At 56.2% G+C, this 25627-nt stretch overlaps 1 protein-coding gene across 1 annotated transcript in view; it reads right to left on the bottom strand.

Annotated features, from left to right (window-relative positions):
• CPXM2 (carboxypeptidase X, M14 family member 2) overlaps nucleotides 1-1167 on the bottom strand; it is a 68592-nt gene extending 67425 nt beyond the window's left edge. Inside the window, exon 1 of the mRNA XM_055119011.1 lies at nucleotides 842-1167. Within this exon, the coding sequence (XP_054974986.1) occupies nucleotides 842-1124 (283 nt within the window). The 5' untranslated portion in view covers nucleotides 1125-1167. The remainder of the gene's footprint in view (nucleotides 1-841) is intronic.
• Between the last annotated feature and the right edge of the window lie 24460 nt (nucleotides 1168-25627).

Below are 25627 nucleotides of genomic sequence, written 5' to 3'. Positions count from 1 at the left end.
TTATCTCTCAAGGCCATCCAGGGTCCAGGGACCAAGAGCGGCCACTCCCCTCCCGGGTCCTGAACCCCCAGACCTCAGCTCACTGATACGGGCTCACTGATAGCATAGCAGAAAACATTCTGGACAAGGAAGAGGGAGCCCAGGTCACACAGAGTGGACAAAGATGCTGATAATGAGCTGCCCGGATTGGTGCTCGGGGCTCAGTGCCCATCGACAACAATCAAAGAGGGAAGGGGTGAGCAGGGATGCGTGTGGAGCTCAGGGTGCCCCTCCTGGCTGGCAGCGGGGCCTTTCACAGCATCATCCCCCTCCTCGCCCTCGTCCTCTCCGTGGGCACAGTCCAAAGCGCGCTGCTCCTGCCCAGGGCTGCCAACCTGGGCAGCCCCTCTCCTCTCCCGGGACCCCAGAAAGCTGGAGGGAGGAGGCGCGAGGGGACACCGGCCTGGTGATGTGTCTGAGCTCTCCCCAGAGCAGCCCCACGCCAAAAGCCAACCCTGCCAGCCATGGCCAGCCCTGCCCTGGGGCCAGCTCGGGAATTCTCGCCCGGGGTGAGGGAAGCGGGCAGGGACGGGAGGCTGGGCAGCGGGCAGCGGGCAGCGGGCAGCGGCCAGGCCGGGGAAGTTTCCAAGTCAGAGTTGGCGTGAGAGAGCCCGGCAGCTACCCAGAGGGGGAAAGTCTCTGACCTCTAACCCCTGCCCTGCAGGAGCACCTGGGGGCTTAGCGGGGGGTGCGCAGCGCAGAGCCTGGGGAGGGGCGGGGCGGCCGCGGGGGCTCCGGACGCCGGGAGCCAGCGCGCCCCTGGGCGGAGCGCACGGCCAGGTGGGCCCGGGCAGTCACCCACCTTCGGGAGGCGGCTCGGCGGCCGGCTTCTCCCTCCTGGGCGCTCTCTGGGGCGGGGTGGCCTTCCTGGGCGGCCGCGGCTCCTCCCCGGGCCCCGCGGGCGGCGGGCCCCGCTCGGGCTCGGGCTCGGGCTCGGGCTGCGCGTCGTAGTGCTCCGGGCTCCAGGTCTCCTGCAGCGAGTAGTCGGGCTCGTCCAGGGCTGCGTCCCGGGCGCGGGCCCCGGGCAGGGTCACCTCCAGGAGCGCCAGGGCCAGCGCCAGCGCGGCGGCCCCCGGGCGGGCCATGCCCTGGGCAGGGGCGCGGGCGCGGGCAGCGCAGGAGGGCGGCGGGCGGGGGCGCGGGGCTGGACGCGGGGCGCGGGGCAGGGCGCGGGCAGGGCGCGGGAGGCGCCGAGAGTGACCGGCCGGCGGGGCTGGGCCGGGCTGGGCCCGGCGGGGCTGGGCCAGGGGCGGGCGCAGGGGGACCGCCCCGCCCTTCCTCTTCCCTCCCTCTGCTGCCCACCCCGAGCTGACCCGCCCCGTCAGGTGTGGGGGTCCCCCCCATCCCAGCCACCCCTCCAGCCCTGCTCCCCCCCACCGACACCCCCGCCCTGCAGGGCGCCTCTTCCTGAGAACGTCGAGTTTTAGCCAGAAGGAATCTGGAGGTCAACGATCCCATCCCTCCCGCTGCAAGTGGGAGAAGCCCAAGAAGTGGCCAAGGTCCAAGGTCCAGGTCAATTACAGCCCCGAGTTTGGCCCCGCCCAGTTCCACCTGGTCCCGCCCACTCTGCCATGACCCCGCCCACCAAGGCCACGCCCTGTCCTCCATGGCCACGCCCAATCTGCCCTGGTCACTCTCTGTTCTGCATGGCCCCGCCCAGTTCCTCCTGGCCCCGCCCCGCCCGCCCCCTCCCCCAGACCTGTTTCCCAGCTGTGACCAGGCAAACCTCCTGGTTCAGACACTGCTTGAGATGAGTCCCCGGGTTTCCCAGGACAGACCCAGGGGTGGGGGCGCACAGGAGCGCCTGGCCTGGGGAGGGTGGCCTGTTTCCTTGGGCTGCCCTCGTGGGCGTCACGGGGCGTCTGGTTCCCCCAGAGCCCGGCAGGGCGCCCAGGATGGGAGCTTGGTCCCCAGCGCGGCTCCCCTGGGATTCCAGAGGCTTCTCCCTGGCCTTGCAGGGCGGGGCACGGGGACTGCCCACTGCCCACAGACCCCGATGCCCGCTGCGGCTCTCCCGGGAGGAATCTCTCTGGGCCCCCATTCTGCAGGACCCCCTTTGCCTCTTCTGAGGTCCGTCCTTGCCAGGACTGAGGCGGGACATCTGCGGCCCACCTCACCTCCTGTCACCTTCGCGGTCCCCTCAGACCTGCAGGGAGCTGGATGGGGATGTCCGGCAAGCCCCCCACTTCCCTGGTCTTAACCTCTGAACCCCAGCTGAGGGCAGAGCTCAGCCTCCTGACCCTGCCCACTGCCCTCACCGGCCCAAACAGCCTTACACGGTACAGGGCAGAGGGGCCGTGTCTCGGGCTAAGGCAGGACCCCAGACTCGGCACCCCACCCCCAGAACATCCCCGAGCCCACAGCCACTGCAGGCCTCGGGAGTAGCGAGGAGAGAGGCCGCCTCCACGCCTGCCCGGGACCCTCTGAGCCCCTTCCCGCCCGTCTCTGAGATCCGCCCTCCCACCCCTCTCAGCCCTGGGCAACTTCGGCTCCAGCTTCCCAGCCGGGAGCACCCCAAAGAGGCTCCGGGGGGCTCAGAACCTGCCCCCTGGAGATAACTCAGAACTCACCGTTCACGCAGGCCCGGGCCCTGAGACCCTGACGCACCACGGGGTGTGGCACAAGCCTAAGAAACTCTGCAAGCAGGGCAGGGGGTGGGCCCCTCCCAACCCACAGGAGGGGGGTTGACACCCCCAAGCAAGCTGGTGCCCCTGGGGACCCTGCCACACGCTGCCACCTCATACCACAGTCGGGGGCCAGCCGTGGGCCTCTCGCAGCTCCGGCCCAGGAGCTCTAAGAGCATGCCAGCCCCTCTCGTGGGTAAGGCACAGACTTCCTCCCGAGGCGGGTACCCGCTTCACAGTTTACTCAGAACCCTCCCTGATCTCGCCTTCTCCACCAGCCCCTGTGTCTGCCTTCCTGGGGAGATGCATCGTCAGAGCCGGCAGAAGGAAGGAGGTAAGAATGGATAGGCGCGAGGGAGGAAAGCGCAGTGGTCAGGGGCACTTGCTTTGTAGGAGCCAGCACCTGAATTGGACCCCAATGCCACACGCCCCCACCCCACCCCGAGCACCATGGAGGCCCTAAGCACTGCCGGGGTGAGCCCGATGCCCCCAGTACCATCAGGTGACCCTCTGCCAGGTAGTCTGAGTGTCACCAGGAAGGCCCCCAGACTCCCTGAGTACTACTTGGGACCCCGTCCCTCCCCCCAAAGGGGAAAATAGACTAGTGGGTTTCACAGACGCCCCCTCTCTCGGCACGTAGTAGCCCCCGGAAGGTTCTGGTGTCGGCGCCTTGGACTCTGTCATGGGGGCACCAGCCCGATTGCCACGAGGACTCGCTCTCTGGACCCCCTGGCGCCAGCTGTGACAGTGCCCCTGCTGGGGACCCTCACAGCCCCTCACAGCCCCTCTCTCCTCCCCGTGGCGGGCCCTGGCGGGGTCTTGCCCTGCCCCTCGGAGGCCACCTGCGTCCTCACTGTTCCCGGGAAAGCAGCCGTCACTCTGCCTCTCTCTGCTACGCGCTCGGCGTCCCGGGGAGAGAGAGGACACGGTCAGCCCGTCCTTACTGAGTGACCGTCAGGGCCGACACCCAGGGCCTGGGCAGAGAGGCCCTGAGACTCATGCTGTGTTTATTCAATGACCCCAGGAAGGGCTCTAGCTCCCCTGGGGCTGAGAGCTAAGGTCTCTCCTCTCTCTCTCTCTCTCTCTCTCTCTCTCTCTCTCTCTCTCTCTCTCTCTCTCTCTCTCTCTCTTTCTCTCTCCTCTGTCTCTGTCTTTCTCTGTCTCTCTGTCTCTCCATCTCTGTCTCTGTCTATCTGTCTCTCTGTTTCTCCATCTCTATTTCTGTCTCTGCCTATCTCTGTCTCTCTGTCTCTCCATCTTTGTTTCTGTCTCTGTCTAGCTCTGTCTCTCTGTCTCTGTTTCTGTCTGTCTCTGCCTCTGTCTCTGCCTCTGTCTCTCTCTATCTCTGTCTGTCTGTCTGTCTCTCTCTGTCCTCCCCCCTCCTCTCTCTCTCCTCCTTCTATCTCCCCTCCCTCCCATCTTTCCTATCTCCTCTCTCCCTCTCTCTCTCTGTCTCTGTCTCTTTCTCTCTCTGTCTCTGTCTGTTTCTGCCTCTGTCTCTGTCTCGCTGTCTCTGTCTCTCTCTCACCCCCCTCCACCCCCCCACACACACCCTTTGGTTTTGGCTCCGTACACAGCAGTATCCAGAGGTCACTCCTGGCTCCTCACCCAGGAATCACTCCTGGCAGGCTCGGGGGACCCTATGGGGTGCCGGGGACTGAACCCAGGTTGGCCGAGTGCAAGGCAGACGCCCTCCCCCGTACTATTGCTCAGCCCCTGGGCTAACTCTCTGGGACACGGGGAGACACACTGGCGTCCCCGAGCCCCCCTGGTTGCCCAGTCTCCCTAACTCAGGCCTGTCTGTCAAAGCCTGGCCAGCCTTGGCTGGGAGTGGGGCGCGCTGGGGTGACGCCACCAGTTATTCATCCCCGAGACTCCGCTAAGCCCGTTTCTGTTCCACAACATAAATCCGTACTTGCCAGATAATCTGCAAACACCTTCCAGAGCTGATCATTTTTCAAATATTTATGAGCCTCTCGGAGAAGATTTATATCCCAGTGGCTTGACGGGGAGCAATTGCGAGGGCAGTTCCAGGGAGCTCTCCGCGGGCACGAGCACTGTCAAGACGCCCCTGCTTCCAGCGCGTTTCCATAACAGACTCTCACACCTGCTCATTTCAGTAATTATCCCTGAGACTTTTACTCTCTGAGAGCAGGAAAATGGAATTTTTTTTAAAAGATCAGTAATTTGAAAAATTAGCTGCTATATAAAGAGAAAATATGCTCAAGTACCATCAGGGCTAAAAATACGGCCCCGCCACGGATGGTCCCGGCGCGCGAGAGGAAGTTGTTATGGCAACTCTGATGGCAACCGTGAGGCTGGAGGGAGCTTCCCCCTGGTGGTCCTGCTGAGACGTGGAGGTGTCAATGGCAGCGTCCTTTGTCATGTCCCCGGCCTCATTACTATGCAATGACCCATGTCACCCGTGGCGTATTCCATATGCCAAGAACAGTAACAACAAGCCTCACGATGGAGATGTTACTGGTGCCCACTCGAGCAAAGCAATGAAAATCAATGAACCCATTTTACACGGAAGCCTCCGCACCCGTGTCCTTCCCAAGACGCTGTGCAAGATTGCAGCCTCGTCCCCACAGCTCCCCTGACTCTCCACATCCTCTTCCCCGTGGCCTCTGCGCCGCGTCTCCACGGCCAGAGGGGCCCGGGGAGGCTCCCTGTGGCTGGTGACCGTCCCCCTGCGAACGGCAGGATGCTGTGGGTGAGGCGTCCCCAGCCAGGGGCCGCCCCCCTCCGCCGGCCAGAGCTTCCCAGCGGGATGCGCTTCTGCCCTGGAGCGGTGTCCCCCCTGCCGCCTGACCGGGCTTTCCTTCGCCCCTTCGGACCCTGGCAAGGCCCCGAGTCTCTGGCATCTGACGCAGAGTGGGCATGAGGGTTGGTCCTGGGGAGCGGAGGGCACAGGGCGAGGGTGGACCCGGGCACTTCCTTTTCCCTCTAACCTTTTCGCCTTTGTACACACCTGAGTCCCGGGGCTCCTGGTTCTGGCTGCCCCCTACCCCCTGGTCCCCAGCGCCCACCTGCGCAGGTCCGGTCCTCCAGGCAGTGGAGAGGTGACCAAGCAAGACTCCCGCCTCCCCCTCGAGGTCGGTGGTTGCCCCAATCTTTTCTTAGCCCCGTTGGCATGTGGGGGGACTCGGGGTGAGAAGCCAAGAGGCAAAGCACAGGAAGATGCGGTTCCAAGTCCCGTCACGCATGAAACACTCCGGGGACCACGTGGTTCAGAGTTGAGGAAGGGACGGGAGCAATCCTACGGCAGGGAAAGCACTTGCCTTGCATGTGACAGACCCAGATTCAATCCCCGGCTGCCCATACAGTCCCCCAAGCACTGTCAGGAGTGATTCCTGAGTGCAGAGAGCCAGGAGTCAGCCCAGGCACCATCAGCTGTGCCACCAAAACCAAATGAACAAATAAAAGATGACTGGGTGGGAGTGACAGCACAGTGGGGAGGGCGTCCGCCTGGCACGCGGCAGACCCAGGTTCAGTGCCCAGCATCCCATATGGTCCCCCAAGCACTGCCAGGAGTAATTCCTGAGCACAGAGCCAGGAGTAAGCCCTGAGCATCGCCGGGTGTGACCCAAAAAGCAAAACATAACTAAATAAACAAAAGCGGATTGGGGGTAAAGGCTAGCAAGGCCCAAGCTCCTGACACACCCTCCTCCCTCTGTCAGGCCTGGGACTCTGCAGGGCTGCACCTGGGGTGGGGGGTCCACACCTTTTCCACTCAGAGGGCCCGGGAGTGGAAGGACCAGCTCTGAAATAGCCATTCCCAGCCGGGCAGCTGGGACCAAGTCCCCCCCATTCTGCAGGGGACCCTTTCTCCCTCCATTACGGAAGACACCAAGACCACCTGGGACCCAGCAAATGGAACCAACGTGAAGATCTAGTAAAAACCTGACCAAAAATATATAAAAGCCAAGGGTTGCCGACACAAGGGAGAATCCAGAGAGACAAATTGCACCCGTGAAATGAAGACGGGAATCGACAGTGTTTGTTAACAGCAGTTCTGATGGCTGTACGAATGGAGTCCCCAAGTGTTAGAAAAGATCAAAATTCCAACCTGATCAAAGTTTGATCCCAGGAAATGGTAAAAGAGTGAAAATTACTTAGGTCATTTTTTTGCAGCTAATGTGATCTTTATTTACTGTGTCACTGTTACCTGTTGCTCATTTATTTGCTCGAGCGGGCACCAGTAATGTCTCCATTGTGAGACTTGTTGTTACTGTGTTTAGCATATCAAATATGCCACGGGTAGCTTGCCAGGCTCTGCCGTGCAGGCAGAATACTCTCGGTAGCTTGCTAGGCTCTCCAAGAGGGGCAGAGGAATCGAACCCGGGTCAGCTACATGTAAGGCAAACGCCCTACCCGCTGTGCTATCACTCTAGCCCCATAAAGCTGAATAAAAAGAATAAATATTATAAATTCTTTATAATAAAGAATAAAATAAATCTTTATTATAAAGCTGAAAATGAGAGTCCAAGAAAAAAATCAAATGGATGCATTTAATATGAACAAACATGAAAAAAATATCAATAAATTATGAGCTAACTGAATACAACAGGTTAATTGGGGGAAGGTGCTTGAGGCCATACCCATCGATGTTCAAGGCTTACTCCTGGCTCTGTGCTCATCAATCAGTCTCAGTAGGGCTTAGGGATCGTTTGAGATGCCTGGCATCAAACCAGGGTTAGCTGCAAGCAAGGCAAGCATCTTGACTCCCGTACTGTGTCTAAGGCCCCCCGAGAGCTTTATTTATTTAATTAGTATAATGGGGTCCTCTAAGAATCCAAGATGCTTTGAAGTAAGAAAACGTTTTTGTAATCGATCACATCAGTCGAACAAGTGACAAAAAGTTTAGGACAGAGTCAATGAGTTATCAATAGAGTGTCTGTATCAGAAAAACACTTAAAATTCCGTGCCCATGGGGCAGGAGAGAATAAGGTAAGGCAAGGTGCTAGCTTTGCATGAAGCCAACTGGGGTTCAGTCCGAGTGATCCCTGAGCACTGCCAGCCACGATCCCTGAGTGCAGCAACAGGAGGAAGCCCTGAGCATCTCTGGGTGTGGCCCCCAAACAAAACCAAACCCCAAAATTCAATGCTCTTTAGTGAAGAAATTCTTGTCAAACTACAAATAAAGGAGAACTTTCTTTCCTCAATGAACTTTGCATGTTAAAAATCTACCTCCAACTTGATACTTAATGAAATCGGTTTGATGCCTTTTTCCTTTAAGTCTGTTTTATGACTATCTCGAAGCTGTGGCTGATGTCGTGACTAACTGGGTAAGGCAGGAAACAGACAGAAAAGAATTCAGCATAAGAAGTGATAATGGCCTTGATTCAGGCCAAGGATGTAGCTCAGCGTAATAGCACATGCTTTAAGTATGCAAAGTCATATCAGAAAAAGCCTTTATTAGGGACATGATAACTACTACAGGAAAAGCTGACACCATCATCAGACAAATTTAAACAGAACACAGCTTTTTCAGACAACACATTGTTTCGCAAGATTGGCAGATACAGGATCATTTTTAAAACTTCATTTCCATCTCCCTTCACCAAAAATAACAAACCAGAAAGTGTTTTTTTTTAACAAAGATACTTTTGCCCTACTAGCTAATGATGGTTTTAATTATATTAAAATTTATCTATCCAACCAAGAATGCAGAAGGCCTGCAAAGAAGCAACTCTGAAATCTCACTGAAGACTGAGGAGGTCTGGGCAAGTGAGAAAATACCACAGGCCTTTGCGTGGACAGCTTGTGCCACAGAGATTCGACTCTTCCCCCGTAAAACAACCTCTATAAATAAGCCGAATGAAAAGATGAATGCACCGCACTGCAGAGATAGTGGAGAGGAAGGACCCCGCCTTGATGCCGCCAGCCCTGTCTCTGTCTCTGGCATCACATATGGTTTCCCCAGCCCCACCAGGGGTCATTCCAGAACATGGAGCCGGAAATAATCTCTGAGCACGACCAGCTATGACCTGGAGAACAAAGCAAGTAACTAAATATTTTTCAAAATTTAAAACCATGCGCGATTAATATAGTCAGTTTGGTAAAAGTCCTATAATGCATACAAAGAATTTGGTGGGGGGTGGGGAACTTGGGGGAATGTGTGTTTTAGGTCACATCCAGCAGTGCTCGGAGCTTTATTCTTGGCTTGCACACAGAGCTCACTTCTGCGGTGCTCAGGCGACCATATGTGGTGCCTGGGTCCAACCCAGATTGACCACATGCAAGGCAGATGCGCACCACAGCAAATCCTTTGGGGCTGGAGAGGCAGGGGCTGGGGGCCACGCCCAGCAGTGCTCAGACTGACTCCTGGCTCTGCACTCAGGGATCACTCCGGGCCGGCTTGGGGGACCCCATGGGGTGCCAGGGATAGACCCTGGGTCTGCTGTGTGCAAGGCAAGCCCCCTACCCATTGTATGATCACTCTGGCCCGAGAAAAAGAAATACCTTAAACTAGCTAAAATGGTCTTCACTCATGACAAAGTATGGAACACATTACAAAGTCACGGTCGGGGAAGGAGAAAGGAACGGAAATTAGGGCCCGTCCAGGGCTCAGTCGCGCACTGACCAGCTTCATCCCCCAGCACCTCGAGCACTGCCAGGCGGGGCTTGGGGACTCCTGAGCACTGCTGAGGAGGCCCTGGCGGGCCCCCGCAGAGCCAGGCCGAGGCAGCTTTGCACTCAGGCCGAACCACCAGCCGGGCTGGCCAAGAATTTCTAGGAGCGGCTCTTGGCTCCCCTTGGGAGTCCTCAAGCACAAAACAAACCCAAGAAAGAGAAACCATCGTATTGACCCAAACTAGCAAGGGCGGGAGGCCAGGCAGGAGGGTTTGGGCACCCACGGGAGGGAGCCCCGTTCCCAGGGAGAGCTGGGCGCCTGGAGAGTCCACCCGCTAACCAGGACGGTGCCACCCACTTCCAGAGCCCAGTGGAAGAGCCGGAGGTGCAAGGGTGGAAGGTGACCTGCAGAGGAGAGGCGGAAATGCAGAGGTGCCCCACCCCGGAGAGCCGAGGCCTGGCCGGGAAGGAGGGGGAGCTTCCCCCTGGCACGGGCCTGCGAGAAACAAAACTCAGGTCCGTGGCACAGACAGACGGCGGGGAAGGAGAATCCTGGAGAGTGAAGCGGGCGGGGCCGCAGAGAGGCTGCTGAGGAAAGAGAAAACTCCCGGAGGAAAGAGAGACCAGAGCAGCTCCGGGGCTGAGACAGGGCTGGTGGGGCGGAAGGGGCTCGGGGGGCCGGGAGGGCAGACTCTGGCCCGATGTGTGCAAGACCCTGGGTCTGCTCTGCTGTCCTCCCAGGACCCCCAAGCCCTGCTGGCTGTGCCCACCGCAAGAACCACCGTGTGTGCGTGCATGTGTGTGCTTACACCCACACATATGCGCTCGGTGCATACACATGTACAGAGCATGCGCAAATGTGTGCCTGCATGCGCGTGTGCATACGTGTGTGTGCACATGCAAGGCCTGCCTGTATGGGTGTGCATTCACGTGCATGAGAACATGCGTGAACGCATGTAAGAGTGTCCAGGCCTGGGAGCAGCCCCTCTGGAAGCAGGTCCCACGACGGGGCCCCTGAGCCCGCAGCCGAGGGGACTTGCTGAGGCAATTAGCCCTTGGCCTGCTCCGGGGAAGCTGGATCCGATCTGAGCGGCTATTTTTAGAGGTTCCTAATGGAAACCGCTTTCCTTTCAAACCGCACGGTCTTCTGCAATTAGAAGCGTGACTGTTATTCACGTCAGGCCTTTGTTTCTCGGATTTCTGCGCACTAGCTGCTGTTATCGTGGCGAGGCATCGGCTCGGACGGGCCAGCCGGGCGGGCAGTATCGCTGGCGGGGAGCGGGGAAGCCCCGAATAACCTCATCCCCACCCTGGACCGTGGCCCGGGCTGCCCAGCCTGCAGCCCACCCAGCCTGGCGGAGGGTCGGGGTCAGAGAACAGCCCCCAGCCCTTTCCCAAAGCACCTAGCCGCGGGTCCTGAGAGGACTGACATTGGAGCCCTTTTCTTCTTCTTTTTTTTTCCTTTATTTTTTTCTTTTTGTCTTCTTTGGTCCCTTTGCCCAGGGTGTCTCCCGAGTGTGCCCATGGGGCTGGGCCCCTCCTGGTCATGCTTGACCAACCAGGGCAGGTGGCTCGATGCTCAGGACCGTCCGTGGGTGTAGGGGGGCCTCAAGGCCACACCCAGCAGGGCTGGGGATTGTCGAGCAAGGCCGGAGCTCAAACCCGGGTCCTCGCACCCGCTCGGGGTCTAGCAGGCTCCGTGTGCCTCAGGGGTCTCCCCTCTCCCGAGCCGGCTCGCACAGCGGGGCTGATGGGGGGCATGGCCTTGCCTGACCCGCTGCATGGAGCGACGGCCGGTCCCTGCCCCGCCGGCAGCGTCTCAGTCCCGCTCGCTCGTGCCAACTGACCCATGGGCGCTGTGCCCCCCTCACCCCCGCCTTGGTCTCGGCCACTTGTTTCCGGGGACATCTGAGCTTTCTCCTTTCTCGGTGGGCAGGGCAGAAGCTGCAGCTGAGTCTTGGTCGAGCCGGTGGAAACGCCCCGCAGGGCCGCCGCCGACAGCCGTCAGCTTCGTGACACGCCGCCTGAGCAGGCTGTGGGCTGCCGCGCCCCCCCGGAGATCCAGGGCCACGGAGCGGGGAAGTCGGGACCCCCCCCCCCCGGGGTCAAGGGCCCCCCTCCCAGGAGGGCCAGGGGCACTGCACGGGTATCGTCTGACCTCTCCTGGGAGCTGGGGAGAGGAGCCCCAGCCCTGGCTCAAACCCAGACACCCACCTGCCACCAGGGGCACCCACCCGGGCAGTCCCTGAGCCCACCTGGTCAGCTCTTCCCCCTGGAGTGAACCCCAGGGCCGGGTTTAGCCATGCAGCCCTGAGCACCGTGCTGGAATGTTCTGGGGGTCTGCCCACAAGGACCGCCTTCTCCAGCGCAGGACTCGGGGGCCCGGAGTACCCCTGTCCCCAGAGTGTGGGTGAGTGACCGCGCCAGACAGAGAAGGCCTTATGGGGCTTGGCACCCGCCCCCTCTGCGGGGTCAAGTGTTGGTGGGCGTGTGCCTCTGCTCACACGGAGATGGGGTGCACCCGCCACCCTCACCCCAAGGGAACAGAAGGGGCTGGAGCCATAGCACAGACGGGGAGGGCATTTGCCTCGCGTGCGGGTTCAGTCCCCGGCATCCCATAGGCTCCCGTAAGCACCGCCAGGAGTGATTCCTGAGTGCAGCGCCAGGAGTCAGCCCTGAGCATCGCCGGGTGTGACCCAAAAAGAAAAAAATAAAGAAAAAGGAACGGAAGGCAGCTCGCACAGCTGCCTGCGACAGGATTTCAAACAAAAGAATAAGCCCACGGGGGGAGAAATCAGAGCAAGCGAGAGAGGGAAAGGGGGACCGTGGGGGTCAGGCAGGAGGAGGAGGAGGAGCAGGAAAGAGGCAGAGGAGGGGGGTGCTTTGGTTTCCATGGAGACCCGCGGCCGCAGGTCCCTGGGAAATGCCCTGGACTCCCGGTGCCCGCCCTGGCGCCCGAGGCACACGGTGGCCCTGGGGTCTGGCTGCGGCCCGTCCTGGGGGACCATGGGGAGGGCCCCCCGCCCAGCAGCTCCCCGAGCACTGGCTCTGCGTGCCCACAGCTCCCTGGGCAGCCCCCAAGCCTTGGGGGCACAGGCGACCGTCCCACTCAGGTGGGTGGTGGGAGCAGAGCGCAGCGAGCTGCCCACACACCCCGGCCTGCCCTGGGACTCAGCCGGGCACAGGCGCAGCTCTCGGCCGTGCTGGCGCTGCGGTCACCCCTCTCGGCCAGCCCGGTGCCAGCTCCAGCGCCCCGTTCCCACTCCTCCTCCCCGGTGCTCCCGAGTGCCTCAGCTTGAAGCCTGCGGGGCAGTGGATGACGGACTTGGTGGCCCTGCCCCCTCTGATGCCCCCTCTAGCGGGTGCACCAGGCCCCTCTCGCCCACCCCGGGCTGCCCATGCTGTCCTGCCTCTTCCTCCTCCGCACCCTCAGCTCTGGCCCCCCACCCCCGTCTGGAATAAGCCCCCCACCCGTCTCCCCCTGGCCTCTGGTCGGCACTCAACACCATGATAGTATTTGCTTTCATTTGGCAGGGGTGGAGGTGCTCTCAGGCAGTGCTCAGGGAACTGCTCCCAGGCGGACAGTTTAGAGCTCAGGCCCAGAGGGGGCCACACCTGGCAGTGCTCCAGCTACTGGAGCACTCCACAAGGCCCCAGGGAGCACTGCTGGGTCCTGACTCACGAAAACTGTCCCTGGCGAAAATGGCGATTTTTTAAAATAATGTTTGTGATCATATAAAAGCCCAAGTTCCTGCTGGCCTCAAGGGAGCCGGTGCAGGGGAAGGAGAGGGGGTGGGGGTGCAGGTGTGGGGGTTGCAGGTGTGGGGGGGTGCGGGTGAGGGGGTGCAGGTGAGGGGGTACGGGTGAGAGAGAATGTGGGTGAGAGGGGGGAGTGTGAGAGGTGGTGTGGGTAAGAGGGCGTGGGTGGGAGGGGACGTGGGTGAGGAGGGTGTGGGTGGGAGGGGGTGTGGGTGAAGGAGAGTGGGGGTGAGACCACCGTGAGGCAGGCTCTGGGGCGAGACCCCTCTGCAGGCACAGCTCAAGCAGGACAGGCTCCGGGGGCTTCTCTGGGGTCCAGCCCTGGCCTGTGGACCCGAGGCAGCCCACCAAGTCCTTCCTGTCACCTCCCCGAGACCCACAGCAGCCGGACGAGAGGAACGTCCTGCCACACGGACCTGCTTCTGTCAGACTCCATATGCGTGTGCGTCTATATGCGTGTGCAATACATGTGCGCAGTGTGTGACATGCAATTCATGAGTGTATGTGTGCATGTCTGTGCACAAGTGTATTATGTGGGCATGACACGTGTGCATACATGTGTCTGTTCATGTGGGTGTGTGTTGCATCGTGTGAGGAGATGAGGGTATTATTGTGTGTTGCACATGTACATGTGTGTGCATGTCTGAGTGTGCATTGCATATATGTTTGTGTGTGCCTGTTTGGATGTCTTTTGCATATGTGCATGCTTGTGTGGGGGTGTGTTGTGTGTGTGTCCATGTGTATAAATGTCTGGGCATTGCATGTGTGCACACACATGGGTATGTGTGTGCACATGTGTTGCACACATGTGTGTGTTCGATCTCCTTCACTCAGAATCTCCTCAGGGTCTCCCTCCCTCTCACTCTAGCAGGCTCCCAGAGGCACCAACTAAACGGTCTCAGGGGGTCCTCCCAGCTCCCTGCCCCCCTTGGCGGGCCTGGGGGCGTCGGGGAGGTGGCTAACAGACCCAGAGGGAGTAGGACCCGCCTTTCTGGAAACCGGAGAGCTGGGTGGAGACACAGAAGCTGTGAGGAGCCTGAGGCCGAGGGGGAAACAGGAGACGCACCCGTGAGGGAGTGCTGGACCCTCTCCAGATGGGCCCCACGAGGTCCTCGCTGCTCGCACCGGAGGGCCCAGGTGGATGTGCCCAGCCACGGGGAGAAAGGTTCCAACGGGTGTTTTCCGTGTCATCAGAAATAATTAAGTCCACAGTTGTTCCCCCAGCCAGCCCCGACTCCCCCGACTTTCCTGCAGATGGAGCAAAGACACGGAGCTGTGGCACGCCCCCACGGGTGGGCCCGCCGCTGGCTCGGACCCACAGAGCGGACAGCAGGCCGCCGCTGCCACAGTGCCCCTGCCCACCTGATGGGCCTTCTCCAGAACATTCTCCTCTGTATGGTGGAAGGAGCAGGAGGACGACTCGTCCCATTCTACAGAAGCAGCAAGTTGATGATACCGGCCAGCTCGTCTCTCTGACGTCACGGAACTCTCAAGACCCCAGGGCCCGAGAGTTTATACGGCATCACTCACACCCTTTCTGTCCGACAAAGCCCACGCCGGAATCCAAACCCTGGCAGTAGAACCCTGCTGCCTACACACCGTGCTCTAGCGTCAGTCCAACCACTGTCCGCTGAGCCTCCACACGGGACAAGCCCTGTGCTGGGTGCTGGGGACACAGTGGTGACAGAGGGGTGCCTTTCTAATGGAAACACATGCCCACCAACCTTAGAGGGAAAACATACATTTTTTTTCTCTTACAGATGCATATGGGCTGGAGCGATAGCAGTGGTTGGGTGTTCACCAACCCGTTCAGCCCGGCAAGCTACCGAGAGTATCCCGCCCGCACGGCAGGGCCTGGCAAGCTCCCCGTGGCGTATTCGATAGGCCAAAAACAGTAACAAGTCTCACAATGGAGACGTTACTGGTGCCCGCTCGAGCAAATCGATGAGCAACACGATGTCAGTGCGACAGTATGGACGAGCGAATACAGACAGAGGGCAAACTTGTACAAAATATTAGAGTGTAGGCTGGCGGGGATAACAGAGGGTGGGATAGCACAGTGGTCAAGCACTTCCTGTTCCAGTACCATGTAGGGTCCCCCTGAGCCCGCCAGAAGTAACCGTTGAGCACAGAGCCAAGAGTAAGTCCTGAGCACTCCCAGGTATGACCCCCATGGGACCCTGCACACATACACACATAAATTATAATTTTTTGACAGCTTCAGGGATCAAATCCAGAATTACACACATGGAAAGCAAGTGCTTTACTGCAGAACCACCTCCCTGACCCAGTAAAAATTTTGAGAAGTTCCTATGGCCAAATTCTAAAAATCTTGATAGCACTATCGGAGCACTGTCGCACTGTCGTCCCGTTGCTCATCGATTTGCTCGAGCGGGCACCAGTAACGTCTCCGTTGTGAGACTTGTTGTTACTGTTTTTGGCATATCGAATACTCCATGGGGAGCTTGCCAGGCTCTGCCGTGCGGGCGGGATACTCTCGGTAGCTTGCCGGGCTCTCCGAAAGGGACGGAGGAATCAAACCCGGGTCAGCCGTGTGCAAGGCAAATGCCCTACCCACTGTGCTATCACTCCACTCCAAATATTAACATTAACTTTAAAATCTTGATACATAATTTAATATATAGAATGATTGTAATATTTAGAAATAAGAATCATAAGGAAAAGTCTAGCTGAAAGGAAAAAAATAGTGACTTCTTTTGGTAAAAGAAATACTGGTGAATTTCCCTTTCGTTCTACTTTTCTTTACCGAAATCTTTGTGGATACTGAAGCAGTTTTGAAATGTTAATCTTAATTGCCAAAGGTACAGCTGCCTTTATTTATTTATTTATTTATTTGCTTTTTGGGTCACACCCGGCAATGCACAGGGGTTACTCCTGGCTCTGCACTCAGGAGTTGCCCCTGGCGGTGCTCAGGGGACCATATAGGATGCTGGGAATCGAACCCGGGTTGGCCATGTGCAAGGCAAACGCCCTCCCCGCTGTGCTATGGCTCCAGCCCCCAGCTGCCTTTAAAAGAGAAAGGTAAAGTCAACGTCTTCATTTTCATCCAAGGAAGACAGACTCTTTCTCACCAAAGACCTCTTGTCAGAGAGAAAAGCTGCCAGCCACGGATGTGCAAACAGTTTCAGCATTCGCCCATGGGCATGTGGTTTCAATTACCCACGGCTGAAAAACAGACTGAAAGTTCAAAAATCCTTCAACATCCGAGGTTTGGTCTGCTGACAGTTCTTAACTCTGTTGGCATGTAAAAAATATCCTTATGGGAAACGCTCCCCACAGGGGCACTGGGGCAGCCCCCCTGTCCCCGGAGTGCTGACATGACAGCAGAAAGTGGGGGGGAAGCTCCAGGTGCCTCTGAGAGCAGCGGCAGATGGGAGGGCGGGGGGTGGCACGGGCAGGAGAGACGGGGGCCGACACCCGCCCAAGAGACAACGCAAAGCCGACGCCAAGGAGCTCACTCGGAGCCCGGATTAGGGCCTGGCTGAGGTGCTGGTGCCAGCATCAACGTTCCGGGGGTGTGTGTGGGGGGGGGGGTCCTGGACGGCCCCCACTGGGCCATGGCTGCATGGGCAGGTTTAGGGAGGGGAAGAGAACCCCAGGCCGCAAAGCTGTCCTCTCACTGGGCAGCTCAGAACCACGGTGGATCAGCCCTGACAACTTTCGACATGGGCACAGAAGCCAAGTCCTGCCTTCTGTCTCTTGCAGGAGGTGAGGGGCGGGGGGCTGAGGGCTGAATCCCCGGGTCTGCTCAGCGAGATCCTGCCAAGGAAAAGGGCATCCCGCATCCCATCTGTCCCCCCTGGGACTTTTCCCTTTCATGATGATGTCGGGATTGTCCGGGATTTATCAACCCGAGCGCAGCTGACCTTGGCAGACAGACACATCTTCATTGTGACCTTGGCAGACAGACGCATCTTCATTGTGACCTTGGCAGACAGACACATCTTCATTGTGACCTTGGCAGACAGACGCATCTTCCTGTGCCATTGTCCCGTGCACTGAAGGGTTTGTTTTGTTTTGTTTCATTCTGTGTTTGAGAAGAAGTACACCCAGCAGTGCTCAGGGATCACTCCCAGTTCTGTGCTCAGGCATCACTCCTGGCGGGGTTCAGGGCATGTGGTGCCGGAGATCAAACCCAGGTCTGCTGCTTGCACGTGCCCCGTCCACTGCACTGTCTCCAGTCCACTGCTCTGCAGGTGTTTAGCGGAATCCCCGCCACCCCCGTTCTCTGGACCTTGGCGAGCGAGCCCCGGGAGAGCCAAGCAGGGCCTGGCTGAATGCAGGGCCCCAGTCCTGCGGTGTGGACGGGGCGTGCCAAGGGAGGAGGGCTGAGTCTGGGTGTCTGGACTGTGGGTGTGGCCTCGGGGGACAGCGGAGCCCCAGGGAATAGAGGACCCCGCGGGCTCACGAGTCCTCTCACTGGGAAAAGGCGCAACTCGGCCGGGGAGGCGGCTGCCTGCCCTTCCTCCAAGGCTGCTTTGGTCCCGGAGAGCTGGGCTGGGTGCGTGCGTGGGCCCGGCTGAGAGCCCCGACCCCACAGCACCCCCGAGGGCTACTTGGAGTGACACCCACGCACAGAGCCACAGGCAGCCCCTGAGGGTTCCCAAGTGTGGCCAGACACCCCCCAAGTAACCAACTGAGCACTTGGCCTGAGAGGCCACAGCAGCACTTTCTAACAGACGTGTGTGTGCCTGTGTGTCTGTGAAAGGCGGGCATGGCCACGGGTCGTAGGTACAGATGGGCCCGGAGAGGGACTGTGATGTGGACATGGACCGAGACAGACAGATACTGAGACTCAGACACGGACAGAGACACGGACATGGACAGAGACACGAACATGGACAGAGACACGGACAGAGACACGAACACAGATATATACAGAGACATGGACAGAGACACGAACATGGACAGAGACATGGACATGGTCAGAGACACGGACATGGACAGAGACACGGACAGAGACACGAACACAGATATATACAGAGACATGGACAGAGACACAGACATGGACAGAGACATGGACATGGACAGAGACACGGACATGGACAGAGACACGGACAGAGACACGAACACAGATATATACAGAGACATGGACAGAGACATGGACATGGTCAGAGACACGGACATGGACAGAGACACGGACAGAGACACGAACACAGATATATACAGAGACATGGACAGAGACATGGACATGGACAGAGACATGGACATGACAGAGACAGGGACATGGACACAGATATATCAGAGACATGGGCAGGGACATGGACAGAGACACGGACATGGACAGAGACACGGACACAGATATATCAGATACATGGGCAGGGACATAAGCCTACATTCAAACAGGTGGGCGGCCACGGCCATAGGCTCCGGCACACGTGTGGCCATGCACAGGCCCTACGCCCGGAGCTGGGATGGACTGAGCCCCCGCCTTGGACAGCCTCGGGCAGGGCCTTGGATTCAGGTCCGGACAGGGACCTGGACTTGGACGTGAACTGGACCTTCCTCAGAGGCGTGGATGGGACTTGAGGTGGACACGGACTCGGACCCGACTTCCACGTGGATTCCGTGCAGGACAGGACGCGGCCTGGACTCAGATGGCCGACGTGGACATGGACTCGGACTTTCAAGTAGCTGCAGGTTTGGAGCTAGACATGGACTTGCCTTGGGTGTGAGGTGGCCAGGGACAGAGCCGAGGGCTTTCACAGGACACGGACGTCGCTTGGACGCAGACTAGGATACGGTCTTAGACGCAGGCCAGATAAAAGTAAAGAAATGCAGAGGGATGACAAACTGTTGCGTTGACTCGAACTGAGCAGATTTTCAACTCCCCTGGGAGCTTGGCAGGTTCTAGAACGATTAGGAGCCCCATTCCCGTCATGGCTCCTGTGGTGATTAGCGTCTCCTGTATTCTGCCCAGGGCAGTACTTGAACTACCAATGTCAAGATCAGCTGCATTTGGGGCCAGAGAGACAGCACAAGGGTGGGGAATTGTCTTGCACGTGACCGACCCAGGTTTGACCCCCAGAGCCCCACCAAGAGTGACCCGTGCACAAAGAGCCAGGACTAAGCCCTGAGCACCACCAGGTGTGGCCCACAAAGAAATAAAAAGATCAGTTAGATGGTGTGCCAGAAATGAAGATGCCCACCGCTTCCAGAGGGGTGGGAAGAAAACGTGAGCTATTCGGGACAAATGGAAGCCCAGATCCGATGTCTTTCCCTTTGCTTTTTCATCAGGGCGAGATTTGGGAATATCACTTTAAAATATCTGAGTTGTCAGGCTTGAAGGCTTGCCTCGTTCTCCGGCAAGTTTCCAGAGCTCATTAAGCCACGAAGATTATTAGAAAGAATCTCACACACTTATTAATTTTTGTTTTCCAGTGAGCCAAAGATCATCTTTGCCAGCCTTTGCCTAATCTGCAAAGCACGCCGGCATTTTGATTGCTAATTAGTGTACAGAGAGAGAGAGATAGTGGCTGCTACAACAATTTCACAGAATAGAGTGAATTTAATTGAAATGCATGATTAAAAGAGAAAAAAAAAACCCACTCCGATTTGTAAACATCCTCTTGGAAATCTTACGACGATGCCAAAATATCGGTTAGTTGTGTGCCTCCGATGAAACTGGCATCCCCTGAGTCTCCCTGTGTGTTTCGTGGCCGAGCCTGTTGATCCTGGACATCCAGCCTGGCCCACTGCCCACGGCCGCCCTGCCTTTGTTTTCTGTTTATCTGTTCAACTCGTCCTCTGGACCGTGTCATTTTTTTTCTTTTTTTTTCTTTTTGCTTTTTAGGGTCACACCCAGCGATGCTCAGGGGTCACTCCTGGCTCTGAACTCAGGAATACTCCTGGCGGTGCTTGGGAACCCTATGGGATGCTGGGAATCGAACCCGGGTCGACTGCATGCAAGGCAAACGCCCTCCCTACTGTGCTACTGCTCCAGCCCCTGGACCGTGTCATTCTTCCAACAGAGAGTCACTGATGGCCAGTGACAGGCCGACTCTCCCCCTGCCCTGGCAGGCCCCACGGGCAGTCTCGCCTGCTGGTTGGCTGGGGCGTGAGCCCAGGGAGACGGTGAAGCACTTTGTCCGGGCTCCCGTGACCAGCAGGTGGAGCGGGGACCTAAGCAGGGATTCTGCACTCTGTCACCTCACTAGAGCTCCAAGGGGCCTTGGGGCTGCCCCTCCCTGATGACTCGCAATAACCCAGCCCTGGTCGGCATCACCTTGGTGACAGTTCTCCCACCATTGGGCTGTGCCAGTCCTGATGAACCAGGGCCTGGACTTGCTTTGTACCAGCCCTTGCCCCCTGCTGAGTGCAAAGGGGCCACTTTGGAAAACTCAACTGTTCTAACTCTCACCCACTCATTCGCAAGGTATCCAAATCCTGATTCCTGGCTCTCCCTTCTTGGGAGTTTTCTCTGGGCCTCCCCCAGAGTCAGCGGGGAAACGTGGGCACCTCTGATCTCTTGGTCCAGCAAGACCCGCCCCCTGGGGAGGGCAGGGCCAGCCTGTCAAGACCGTTTTGTGTCCCTGATTGCACAGGGTAGAAGGCCTGTCCTCGCTGCTCTGGCGGGTCTCTGCGGCACCTCCCCGGAGCAGCCCCTCGGCCCGCAGCTGAGACCCCTGCCCCACCTTTCCCTGTCACAGCTGCGGAGACCAGCATCCCCTGGGGCTCAGCGCCTTACCCTGCAGAGAGCACACAGCCCTGGGGACAGGCAGGCTCCCGCCTGACCTGGATCTCCCCTCGAACTTCGTCGGGAAAGTCTTATGCACCAGGGGACCCTGTGGGCACCCCACGGCCCTCCCCAGAGCCCCCCAGTTGCCTTCACCCCTGCTTTATGCTGCTGAGGGAGACACTGCTCGCTTTAGCCATGAACTTGAGGACTTGTCAGTGGGATAAAAAGGCACAGACGGGGCTGGAGTGATAGCACAGCGGGTAGGGCGTTTGCCTTGCACACGGCCGACCCGGGTTCGATTCCCAGCATCCCATATGGTCCCCTGAGCACTGCCAGGGGTAATTCCTGAGTGCAGAGCCAGGAGTAACTTCTGAGCATAGCCAAGTGTGACCCCCAAAAAAAGCCAAAAAAAAAAAAAAGGCACAGGCTGTGGGGGAGGGAGGAGTGGAGAGGGAGGCTTCCAGCTGCTAGTGGTCTGGGTTGTTTGGGGGGTGGGGGAGCCCTGGAACATTCCGAAGAAAGGCAGGGCTCCTAGCCAGGGACAGCCTGCAGGGGCGCGGTGCTGGGCGGGCATTTCCCGTGGGACCGGCCGGTTCCTTCCAGACATCCCGACCCACTGGCCACGGGGCCTCCAGCGCACCCCAGCGAAAGTTCCGGAACAGTGTGAAGAGCCACACAGATCTGCAGCTGGGCAGCTGAGGGTTGAAAATTCAAAACAAGCCTGGGAGCGTCAGCCATGTGCTTCCAATTTCCCTGTGACGGGAAGGCAGGCGCGGGGGCTCTCCGGCGGTCCCCGGCGTCCCGGGCTGGGGCCTGCACCCGGCCTTGCGGGGGGACACCGGGGCCATGGCTGCCGGGGACTGAGGCAGGTCCATGCTCCACCCCCAGGTTATTATCCGGGCCTCGGGGCCCCTTCCTGGGAGCCTCAGTCCCCAGAACCGCCCCAACACCCTTCGTCTCTCCCCGAACCCCACCAGGGACAGGGCGAAGGGCAGGGCGGCATGACCGGGCCCAGTGGCCAGCACCAGAGGGGGGCAGGGGCGGCTGGGAGGTCTGGGAGCAGAGTCTGGGCCTGTTTGTGGAGCCCCAGATCCAAGCACCACACGCTCAGGGCACCTCAGGAGAGCCCCGCCTCCTGCCTGCCTCCGTGCGGCCCCAGGACTGTGTCTCTGCTCCCGGAGCCCCCCATGGGTGAGGCCCCTGTTTCCAGCCTAGTCCAGTCCATCCGAGGCCAGATTGAGCCACGACCACCAAGACCTGGTCTCCAAGATACTTCGCGGGTTCTAGGAGGATGCAGACATGGGGCTCAGGCTTCCACCCATCAGGAACGCCCACTAGCACCCACATACGCAGGCGGGAAGAGACCAAGTCCCACAGTTAGGGGGCTCCCGCTAGGACAGACCCTCCCCTGCGCCGACCTCTACCCCCTTCCACTTCTATCCTTCGGCGGCCACATAAATAAGGTAGCAAGTGGCTCTAGAGATGGACCCTCTGACAGCCCAGGAAATTCATAGACTCAAAACCCATTTTGAAAGAGTGACTGAAGGGGCTACGTGAAGGCAAGACAAACCCCACAGCACTCCCAACTTTCACAGGAAGAGGGCACAAAGCCCCGGGGCCATAATCTCTCTAACGTCAATGGTCTCAGAGCACCAATTAAGAGACACCGAGTGGCAAAATGGATTTAAAAATGGAATCAAACATTCTGCTGCCTACAAGAAACACATTTGAACAGTCAGAGCAAATACAGACTCAAAATCAAAGGCTGAAAAGAGGCCGAGATGGCCGTAACAGTATCTGACGTCATGGATTTCAGGCTGGACAAGCTTAAGAGGGACAGAGAAGGCTATTTCTTAATAATAAAGGGGTTTGTATACCAGGAAGAAATTGCACTCCTAAATATATTCACCCAATGAGAGACCAGAAAAAAAATACTTAAAGTAATTGCTAATAGACTTCAAGGAAGGCATTGATACGAACACAATAGTAATTAGAGATTTCAACACCACTTTATCACCTCTTGATAGATCAACAAGAAAAAAATCAGCAAGGAAATACTGACTTTGAAGGAAGAAATGGTGGAAGAGAGAGGACTAGTAGATATATACAGGAATTTTCATCCTCCAAAAGCCAAATACACATTCTTCTCCAGTATGCATGGGACATTCTCCAAGACAGACTAGATTCTGAGCCACAAACATCCATAAAATCAAGAGGATAAAAATTGTATCAACTATCTTCTCAGATCATGATGCACTGAAAATAAAAGTTAATCACTCAGAAATGGAGAATCAAATCAAATACCTGAAAACTAAACAGGTCGCTACTGAACAACCAGTGGATCAGAGAGGAAATCAAAAGATTCTTGGAAACAAACAAGAATGAAGACACAAGCAACCAGAACTTGTGGGAAATAGCAAAAGCGTTAAGAGGAAAGTTCATAGCTCAGAAAGCATTCATCTGGAAGGGACGGCCCATATAAATAACTTCACTTCTTCACAGCTTAAGATCTTGAAAAATGACCAGTTAAAGGAGCCCAAACCAGACAGGAAGAAGGAAATAATAAAATTTAGAGCAGAAATTAATGAGCTGGAATTCCAAAAAAGTCCAAAAGATGAATGAAATCAAGAGCTGGTTCTTTGAAAAAATAAGCTAGATAAATCTCTAACAAATCCTAATAAACTGAATCAGAAATGAAAGGGGAGACATCACAATAGAAACCACAGAAATCAAAGGATCATCAGAGATGACTTTGTGAATCTTTATGTCATGAAACAGAATCTAGAAGAAATGGATAAATTCCTGGATTCCTATACCACCCAAGGCTCAACCAAGATGATTTGGAGTACCTGAACAGAACTATCACTATCAGAGAACAGTTACCAGAAGTCTTCCCAAAAACCAAAGTCCAGGTCCAGAAGGATTCACTAGTGAATTATTTAAAACTTAAATAGGGTCTACTGCAAGTCTTATTCAATCTTTTTCATGAAAATGAAGAAATAGAAAATTCCAAAAACAGTTTCTATAAAGCGAACATCACCCTGATGCCAAATGCAGATAGAGGCACCACACACACACACACACACACACACACACACACACACACACACACACACACACAAGTAATTACAGGCTGATATCCCTGATAAACACAGATGCAAAATACTCAACAAAATACTAGCAAACAGAATTTGACAGCTCATCAAAAAGATTACATACCATGACCAAGTAGGATTCATCCCAGGAATGCAAGGATGGTTTAACATTCACAAGTCAGCCAACATAATACACAATATCAATAAAAGAAATTTTAAAATCATATGATCATCTCAATAGATTCAGAGAAAGCATTTATCAAGATCCAGTACCCATTCATGGTTTTTAAAACCTCAATAAAATGGAGCTGAAGGAACTTTCCTCAATATATCAAAGCCATTTATAACAATAATACAAGAATTATTATTCTCAATGGGGAAGAACTAAAAGCCTTCCCTCTAATATCAGGCACAAGGCAGGATTGTCCACTCTCGCCACTCCAATTCAATATTGTACTGTATAAGTATAATATAAGTACTTGCCATAGCAGTTAAGCAAGAAAAATATGTCAAAGGCACCCAGATAGAAAAGGAAGAAGTCAAGCTTTCACTATTTGCAGATGACATGGTACTATATCTAGAAAATCCTAAAGACGCTACCAAAGAGCTCCTAGGAACAATAGGTTTGTATAGTAAAGTGGCAGGTTACAAAACCAATACTCAAAAGTCTATGGCTTTCCTATATACAAATAATAAAGGAGAAGAAAGAGATTTAAAAAAAAAAAAAAAAAGTCCCATTCACAATAGTGCCTCAGAAAATCAAGTACCTCAAAATGGGCTTAACTGAAGAGGTGGAAGACCTATGCAAAGAAAACTATAAAGCACTACTTCAAGAAATGAGGACACGAGGAGATGGAGACACAGCCCCTTGTTGGATATCATTGGTTTGTCCTTTCCCCCTTGCCACTAGGAGCTTAGGTTTATCAGTCACACCCATCAAAGTGCTCCCGAGTCACTCCCATTCCTTTGTTTATCTGTAACCAATTCTACCAGTTTATCTGCTCTTCCCTTAATCTGACTCTGCTAATTTGTAAGGTCAGAACTTCCTAGGACACTGAATATTATAACATTGCCTTTCTCTCCTCTTTATGCCTTTTGAATAATTTACTTTAAAGCTATGTCTTTTTTGTATAGACACAAGAAGACAATATTATGTTTTTATAACTTAAGACTTAATTGGCCTCGATATTCCCTCCTGGGCATCTGCTTTCTCCACTTAAGCCTCAGTTGCCCTCAGTTCCTAGCACCCCAAAGTAGGGTCCCCGATGTGGGACGGGAAGGATCCAGGGCAAGCGGTGAGTTATGTGCTACCCTGGCATCGAGATGGGCCTGGCCAAAGTGCCTAATTCTTAACTATAAGTTAAGAGCTTGATCATAGACAAATGCTGTCATGATCCAATAGTAATTATGAGACTGGGACCCTGCCAGGGATAGGAAAGACTGATCTGGCCTGAGCACTGTAGTCTGAGATTGAGATGGCCCCAGAAGAGCAATTCTATAAGCTTTAATGCATCTCTTATTGTGTCCATACAAAATAATTAATATTATGAATTCTTATATGTTTGCTGGCTGAGGAGAAGAGAAACACATTCATGGGACTCTGCCCTTGGGTGGATCCTCCTGCTGAAAGAGAATTAAGTCCTAGGAGAAGCATCCCCTGTGGGAAAAGAACCTTACCCTATTGCTGACCACACCTATGTGTATGCCCCAACCCCCTCATGCAGGGGAGATTTAACTAGGCTGTAAGAGTGGGTTGGGGGCCAGATCCACGGGGGCCAGATCCACAGATCGAGAGAGAGATCAAGAGCCGGGAGAGAGGCAGAGAGAGAGAG

The sequence above is a fragment of the Sorex araneus genome, chromosome 11, assembly GCF_027595985.1.
Source record: "Sorex araneus isolate mSorAra2 chromosome 11, mSorAra2.pri, whole genome shotgun sequence".
NCBI lineage: Eukaryota > Metazoa > Chordata > Mammalia > Eulipotyphla > Soricidae > Sorex > Sorex araneus.
This window is presented reverse-complemented; position numbering and strand designations above follow the sequence as displayed.